The sequence below is a fragment of the Ptychodera flava genome, chromosome 7 (genome assembly GCF_041260155.1).
Source record: "Ptychodera flava strain L36383 chromosome 7, AS_Pfla_20210202, whole genome shotgun sequence".
Classification (NCBI taxonomy): domain Eukaryota; kingdom Metazoa; phylum Hemichordata; class Enteropneusta; family Ptychoderidae; genus Ptychodera; species Ptychodera flava.
Window position 1 is genome coordinate 15,719,197 of NC_091934.1, and position 9,069 is coordinate 15,728,265.

Genomic DNA, 9,069 nt, shown 5'->3' on the forward strand with positions numbered 1-9,069 from the left:
ATGGCATCAAGTGGATCTCAACTACCCGAACAAATAGACGAGAATTTCCTACTCTGTGGGATCTGTTGTGGATGCTATAAGAATCCCAAAATTCTGCCGTGTCTGCACAGCTTCTGTGAGCCTTGTCTGGGTAAGTTGGCAGATGAGATGGGCGCCATTACCTGTCCAGTATGCCGTAGAGTTCATGAACTAACCGACAGTGGCGCGACAGGAATCCAGGTCAACATCTTCCTCAATGATTTAATCGCACTATTTGAAGAACAGAAGAGCGTAAACACTTCAAAGAAATGCGACGGGTGTGAACAAGGCGATGTGATGAAGCACTGTACCGTCTGTTCTTTTGATTTTTGCAGTATCTGCGCCACAGCACATGATAAGCTTCCCGCAACGAAATCTCATCGCCTGCTCCGCTTTGATGAATACATGGCGGCAAAGTCCGCTGACCCTGCCTCAGTTCAGCCTCCTGTCTCTTGTAACATACATCTAGAGTACCCGGTCGAATTCTATTGTGATACCTGCAACATGGCAATCTGTCTGAGGTGTATTGCATTAGATCATCCTCTGACAAAACACCAGTACCGATGTGTCAAAGACGCGGCAAAGGAATTCACTAAAAACTTACACAAAGTCATCGACAAAGTGAAAATGAAAGAAACTGAAGCTAGCAATAGCAAAGTCAAAGTGAAGCAAATATTTGAGTCTCTAGAAAAGTGCTTCCAAAGAGAAGAGGAAAGCTTGAGAAAACACATCCGTCAAACAATTGATGAAATAACGCGTCTCATACAAGAAAATGGCAACAAACTGCTGACAGAGTTGATAGGTGAATACGAAAAACGAAAAGTTAACTTGACTGCACAATTGAAAGAACTTGACATTGCTGAGAATGACCTGACAAGTACTCGTGAATATGTTGAGAAACTGATGCATTATGGGAACGCATCACAGCTAATGTCAGCAAAGAGGAGAGTTGATCATCAAACAGAAAAATTGCTGAAAGTACAGACACAGGTAGAGCCAGTGGAAGACGACTACATGGAGTTTCAACAATGTGGCGACTTTTGTAGGGGGAGGAGTCTTGGGACAATGAAATTCATTCCGACGGTGTACAAAGTGGACTCAGTCACTCCAACAGTTCGAGTTGGCGATGACATCACATGCACCATTCGAAGCGTCAATGACTCAAGCCCAAAGAAGGAAGAGATATTATATCGTGTCAAAGTTGAAGCCGAGATGAAGACACCTGACGGTAACACAGAGAAAGTGGAAGTCAAGGACAATGAGAATGGAACAATGACTTTGAAAACACGTGTAGAGGTAGAGGGGGAACATGAATTGTCAGTGACAGTATGTAAGAAACCAGTAGAAGGGTCACCGGTTAACATTAAGGTTATCGCTAAGAAACGGTTGGTCTGTAAATTTTGGGAGAAATTCGGTTCGAGGATTGGTCAGTTTAATAACATATGGGGTGTGACGATGATGACAAACGGTGACGTGTTGGTCGCTGAGTGTGACAATCAAAGATTACAAAGTTTTACTGTAAATGGAAGACATCGAAAGATGTTCAAGTTTGCAAAAGTCAGAAATTTCTCTCCCTATGATGCAGCTGTAACAGTGAATGGTAATGTCTTTACTACAGATGGTGGAAATAAGCAGGTAATTGTCTGTGATGAGAAAGGTGAACTAATCAGGTGTTTTGGAAAGGGTATGATTCAGTATCCTATTGGTATCGCTATCAATCCTGTCAATGGAAGGGTTTATGTTGTAGATAACGGGGCTCATTGTATTCACATTTACGATCAACACGGCAATCATATCAAATCATTCGGTAGTAATGGAAGTCAGGAGGGTCAATTGAGCTATCCCTGGTTTGTCTGTATTGACACCATCGGTAATGTCTATGTATCAGATACTAGTAACAATAGAATCCAAGTGTTCAATGGTGATGGTCACTTCCTCTATACATTTGGCACTCGTGGAAGCGGTGATGGTCAATTGAACTGGCCCCGGGGAGTTGCTGTGGACAAACACGGCTATGTGCATGTCGCAGATTACAAGAATAACAGAATTGTGAAATATGAATCGAATGGTAAATATGTTTGCCGTATCGATGATGTAAGTGACGGTGTTAACCGTCCTACCGGTGTCTGTGTCACTGACGATGACAGAGTTGTGTTGGCCGATACAGGTAACAGTTGCATTAAAGTTTTCACGCAATAATTCTGCCAGTAAGAGGTTCTCTGGTTTTTTGTAGCATGTTCTCTTGATGAGTGTAAACGGTTCCTGTATTTCATAAAATATTTCAAAGTTCGATAGAGAATAGAACTTGAACATCCATGAAACGGCAAGCAAATTAACATTATAAAAAGTGATTTGTAGAACGATTAATACAGTACCACAGGGATTAAAATTACTTTCAAGTTTCTAATTTGTTGAGTGACACATGATATTGTCAGTACAACTAAATGTCGGATTGTGGCAATGCTTTTTCTGATATTTACTAGTGTATCGGTCAAAGAGTTAGTATCTGTAACTATTGATGTTATTTTTTCAATAATCGCTTTAAATGTGAACTACATTTTCATGTTCAACTCAAAACGTTCCAAGGCTTACCGTTCACTCTGTTGAAGAAAATGACGTATTTTGCATTTAACACAGGAAACCAGGGGACGAATATACGGTTGAACTTGAACTTGATAATAGTCATTCATTTTTGGCGACCATGTTTATTTTAAAGATGGAGAATTATGCAAAGTTTCCAAATTGCCTCCTTTACACAATCGTAGAAAGGTTTCCTTTCTTAGTTTTCATAAAAACTTGACCGTCACAACGAGTGTTTACGACCAGCCTTACCGGAAGTTTGTGTACGAGAACTCGGGTTTCTAGGGTGATTATGACCACGAAGGATATGTAGTGTCATGACACGCATTTCTGCGAGTCAACATACTGTCTTCATGAAATAATGTACGGTGCGATAAGAAAACAGTTTTGAATGATCTGGAAGGACATGTTGTCAACGGACATGAAGTGGAGCCACTTTATACTTTGTAGACAAGTTAAATAAAGTGACCGTGAAGTGTGCTTATGAAATATACGTAAAGGTCCGTTATTGCTTATGACATACTGGCTTCCATCAACTCGATCAATATAAGGAACTTCCAAAGGCCAGACTCAAGTCTATATTATCTACTGACTAAGAAAGTTATTATTTCATAAGGAAGCCTTTAATAATTTAACAAGCTTCCGATATGGTATTTCTCAGAAATTTATTGCATATTTAAAGCCATGGTAGTCATGTGATCAATATCTCAGAAGTGAATGGACTAAATCTGCTGAAAATAAATATAGAGGACATTGGATAGATGATACACACTGATTGAGGGAAAAGAATACGAGTAGATGGTTTATCCAGTCTATTCTTTTATGCAACCAGAGCAACATCGCGTCTATCTCCCATTTCCCCCAATCACTGTCAACATATTAGCCCCGTCATTGATGATTCATTACGAGCACAACGTAATCGTAGCATATCTGAAGCTGTTCCCTCGGTCACATGACTACGGTGACTCCCAAATATGTAAATGTTCGTCAGTAGATTACTGACGAGTCAAAATACCAGAAATTATCATATACTAATTTCTTTTTCACTTCAAATTACTTTAACTGACGCAAATTTCAAAATGAAGTTCATAATGTGTAGCGCTTTACCCTGAAAGAACAGAAAGATCGATTGTTAGCAATTTTTATCTAAGGTAACGAAGGAGAAAAATCTGCTACTTTTAGTCAATGTCATCAGCAACCCGAAAATTGCGATTGGATTGACGTCACGAATTAAAGAATCGAGTAATAGAAGAATCTTTATCTAAAATACAATGGTCGTACGACACGATTGGGATAAATTTACACTTCTTAAATGACATCACAAAGGTAATTCACTCTCATGAATTCATTTTATCTTTAAAAAACGCCTATACAAATTTAAATTTAGAGTTTCCATGAAGACAAACTTAATATCCGTACAGCCTCGTTCAGGCTCCGCCGTTTCAACGCTATGATTTATAGTGTACAGCGGGAGACTGCCACTGCAGATACACTTGAGACGAGTTCCCCTGATTAGCGGTTCTTAGAGACCGCCCTCCCTCTTCCGTTTATTCTTGTTATTAGACTCCACTGTATTTTCCGTCGGAGCAACCTGATTACAGGTAAGAAAACTGTACGATTAATTTTATAAATTTAGTTTTGAAATAGTTTTATAAAATGAGTCTTTGAACTGACGTGTGAAAAGTAGAAGATAAACTTGGTTTCCAAACACGAAATGGCTCATCATTTCAAAGAGTGACGAATATTGATAAAAAACTCGCGCTGCCTTCTTTAGCTTGAATAATCTATCTGCTTCTTGCTAACGTAACATTCATTTGCGAATCGAATACTTCTCCTTACTGTTTAATCTTCCTTCTCCTTCGTGATTTTCTAGATTTTCTAATTTATCTGCTCAAACTGCTGGCCTCGAAAAAATGGTTTGTGTATTCTCTCTCTCTCTCTCTCTCTCTCTCTGTCTTGTCTGTCTCTGTCTGTCTGTCTGTCTGTCTGTCTGTCTGTCTGTCTGTTTCTCTCTCTCTCTTGCTCAGTACTCGCTCTGATCATCAAGGAGACCGAAAAGTTAAAATAAGACATAGACGACACATTTTGATATAGAGAACTGAACGGAGGCAGGTAGCTAGGATCACCAGGTCATATTCGTTGCTGTAGAGATCACTTTTTACACAAGGACAGTTGTCCCAGCAGAAGTCATCACATGGTTGAAACTCCATGTAGTCGTCTTCCACTGGTTCTACCTGTGTCTGTACTTTCAGCAATTCTTCTGTTTGATGATCAACTCCCTTCTTTGCAGACATTAGCTGTGAAGCGTTCCAATGATGCACCAGTTTCTCAACATATTCACCACTACTTGTCTTGGTATGCAAACTGAACTGTTCGCGTAAAAAGCACTGTCTTGGTGGGCGTGCAGTTTTTCCCGTGTTACTCGAGGAAAGAGGCCCCTTTTGATAGGTTACAGGGGCCTTCGCCACGTACCTAACCACAAGTGACTGTCCGTTATACTGTACCTTTACATATAAACACCTCCGGCTACAAATTCTCGAAATTGTCTGATTTGCTGTCCTTGACATATTCATCAAAATACTAAAAATCATAACACTAACACGAGTATTTATAAGTCTACTTCGTTTGTTCATTCAATTACTGCACTGAGAAGACAACAAATAAAAGTTAGTTTCTTTTCTGATAATATTTTCGGGCACATCATCTCTATGAGTAATGTTACAGTCATCAAATGGTTAGCATAAGTCTCAAGATTGTCAGAAACAAATCACGACAACTTGGGTGAATTGACAGGGCATGTGGAATGAACATTTATGCTTGTTCGAACCTAAACAGGACTAAGGTAGCTTAGTTATGTGGTATCTCGATGGAAACACTAGCAGCTATATCATGAAAATGTGCTTAATATGCGAAGCACTGAAATTGAAGTCATACAGCTTCCTTTGGTCTTCATGCGTCGGTCACTTGTGGATGCGATAATATGCTTTAATGATGTTTAGTGAGATCACTTACCTGCAAATACTAGAGGCGAATGCCATGTATTTACAGAAAGGTAATATTTTGAAAATATTTGTACTCCGTGTTCACTCAGTGCTGAACGCATAGAATAAAGTTAGGGTACATCACGGGTAGCGACACGCACATTTGTTTGTGATTTATACATTTAAAAAAAATCACCGCAAAGGCCTTAGGCTGCATTCACAAACACCCCTGTAGGGGGATTGACGGGGGATTGAGAATATCAAGGGATTAGAGAACATAAAAAGGGGCACTCTAAACGAAACTCTCTAATTGATATGTATGAATTATGAGTTGGGTTGTCCATTTATAGCTGTAACTTTTGGCTATCTTTTTGGTGGTTTTGTCTTGTGTATCTATTTCAGTTTCTTGTTCTCCTCGAACTCCAAGAAGCGTGATGAAAAGTCCCATTTTTTACTCATCAACAATATCTATCAGCAATATCTATCATTTCACTGTTTGTCATAGAGAACAATTACAAATCATTTACATTGAAGCTGAAGAGCTCCATTGTCGTTGATTTAAGCAGCGGACTGAGTTCATAAATGCTACACGAAAGCCCCAAAACACTATATTATGAAGGGTTGTCGGTACATGTACTCTTTTCGGATCGTGGGCAATTGTTTCACTCGCAAAGTGTCAATACTTCACTCTGTTGATAGACTTCCTGTGAATGAATGTTGGATGAAGATTATTGTATTTTATCTTCCTCCGAGGATGGGTCACCAAAACCAATCCTCATGTTTATTGGGATGACGTTATTCTGAGATAACAACAGTATATAAACTTGATGGCTGTTATAATTCTAACCCGGGCGCTGTGGCGGTGCAATGTTTATTGATTGTTGTTGTGCCAGTTCTCAGGTCCTGAGGACGGCTGGGTAACTACAGCTAACAATCATCGAACCAAGAAAAACAAAACAAAACAAACAAAACAAAACAAAAACAACATACAAACATAAAGGGGGCTACAATTACCGCGGCACGCTCACCTTGCTTGGTCACAGCATCTGGATGCCTCCGTGCACAACAAAGCATAGTAAGGACAAACGTCTTCTTACGGTGATTTAGCAAAATTTCATTTGGGTGGCATGCTACTTCTGACATCAATGAAAACTTCAACTGCAGGAACTTTGGTCTCTATCAGACTGCCCATTTAGAATCAACGAATGAGGAACCAGACTGGATGGTAGCAACACACACACACACACACACACACACACACACACACACACACACATACACATGATGTAATACAACTTAATTTATACTGCGTAACAAGCAAAGAAAATATGACCCAAAATATCTTACTGTTTATATTCACTAATAACACCAGTTGAATAAGTACCCTGGCCTTAGATCAGTTCATTACGAGTCTTTCTTTCTTTCGCTTTTGCATTTCAGGAACATTTTCCAATGTATTTGAGGAGTTTAGGTAATTCTCAAAGCTATCATGTAATCTTCTCTCATAATCCGCACTCCTTCATTGCCTCGCTGACTGAGCCATCAGTATGTCTTTGTCTTCAGTTGTTGGCTGTACCGCCGAGACAAGTTCACAGCAGGCAGTCATATTATAGCAATAATCACAACATTTTATCTACCTTAGGGGATTCAAGATCAACGGGGAAGTTCAAGCTTGGCAAAACCTGCCCTTTTATACCACAGGGCCTTGCTTTTTCTGTTAAAAACGGTTTGTAAAAAGCGAAGTCTGGTTGCATATATTTTCCTTGACGTGTCAGTACTGTATTGTTACCCGTACTCAAAGATACCACGATGCATAGCAAGAACAAAGGCTCGAATAAAATATTCGAGGACGAACTTGTGAACTTTAATGTGTTTCCTTAAAAGGAATTCGAAAGTGACGAGGTAACAGAAAAAGAATAACGACGCAGTTATGGTTCAAATTACTTTACCACAACATACAGGTGGCAAGCTAACCGAAATTAAATGCTCGAGAGCGTTATTATATATTTCGTGACCACTTAGTTCACATGGTCATTAATGCGTTGTTTCCAGCATCGGACCCATTCAGACTTGTAGCAAAGATGATGATTATGTATGTGGTGATGAAGAAGAAACGATTCTTTTCTATTTCTTAAGCCCATCATCCTTCTCGTAATAACGCTTCTTTTTGGAGGAAAATCTCAGCTCTGTATAAAGCATCCGGTTGACTTTTAGGTTTCCTACAACCGTATCAAAATGCAACCTTAACATGTCGGCATAATCTAACAAAATGTTCTACAAGGCCAAATTAAAAGATATGTGTTTCCTGTAACATGTCTTCGAAAATTAGAAATGTAGGTTATAGGAATTTTTAGCTTTCTTTTTGTCAGTTGAATCAATAAAATACGGTAAAAATTAGAAAATTTACCCGATATTTTGAAAATGCGAAAAAATGTATATAGGGCCGGTGGAGTTTTCTGGGGTAGGTTGAGGTAATTTAAATATGTTTTTCTTTTGGTCTGAGAGCAGGCTGACCTAAGAGGCAACGCGTGAAGTGTTAATGATATTTCATCTTCGAAAAGACTTACACCATGTACTGTTATGAGAAAGAGATAAAATGACTATTTTCTTCATGTCGCTTGTAAAACACAGGATTGAGGTGTAGAATTGATGAAGCATATATATATACTGAAATAAAGTTGATTAAAGTTGATCATGCATGATACGACCCCCTTTAGATAGGCCCCCTAAAGGTTTGCAGTTTGTGACAGGAGTCGTAAAAGCCACAATTTTGGCAAATACTGGCACTCTCGTATCATATTTTTTCTACCTATAATTTCTGTAAACAGAGTGATTTTGATTGCCACCTCTGTCCGCTTTTCACGCTTGTCATAATTGTAAATTTTCGAAAAAAATATGAATAAATACAAAATCAACCAAGCTCAAGAAAATAACTTACTTCCTCATAATATACTTTTGCTTCGTAATCGAAACTTGGTTTTGTTCGTCAATTGGTTGCTTTGTTTTGTTATCTTTCCTATGCAATATTTGCCAAAATCATTTTATGCCTTCTGTATCCTTTCGGGGCCATATGGACTGCATGTATTACATGTTCACACGTTTCTGAACATAATCCCTACCAATGGCTCACTCCTGAAAAGAGTGCTAGGAAATATTACGGTATAGGACTAATAAGCAGCTTTACGCTTTTTAATAACTTTACATCTGTTCCGGGGTATCATAGAGAATCGTGTTTTACACAACAAAAATCATGAAAAACGTTACAGAAAGATACAGCTATTGCTGTCTGCGATAATAAGCACCTCGTTCCTGACATCATTGAAAACTGTACTTTGAACCTTACCAAGGCCTACTTTGAACCCAGTGAAAAATTCTGACCCCATTCTGTCGATCCCATGAAGCCTTGCTTCCCGGAACTATTATAACACCGATGTCGTTTGACTGGTTTGAGTAACAAGTTGTGTAGATCAGCTGAAATATCGTGAACAAA

At 38.9% G+C, this 9,069-nt stretch overlaps 1 protein-coding gene across 1 annotated transcript; it reads left to right on the forward strand.

The window, feature by feature from the left end:
* LOC139136303 (tripartite motif-containing protein 2-like) lies at positions 1 to 2,217 on the forward strand. Its single transcript, XM_070704029.1, has one exon. The coding sequence runs from the start codon at positions 1 to 3 to the stop codon at positions 2,215 to 2,217; it is 2,217 nt and encodes a 738-aa protein (XP_070560130.1).
* The last annotated feature ends 6,852 nt before the right edge of the window (positions 2,218 to 9,069 follow it).

Excerpts from the sequence above, each read along its gene's own strand:
- LOC139136303 (XM_070704029.1), top strand. The coding sequence starts at position 1 with ATGGCATCAAGTGGATCTCAACTACCCGAACAAATAGACGAGAATTTC.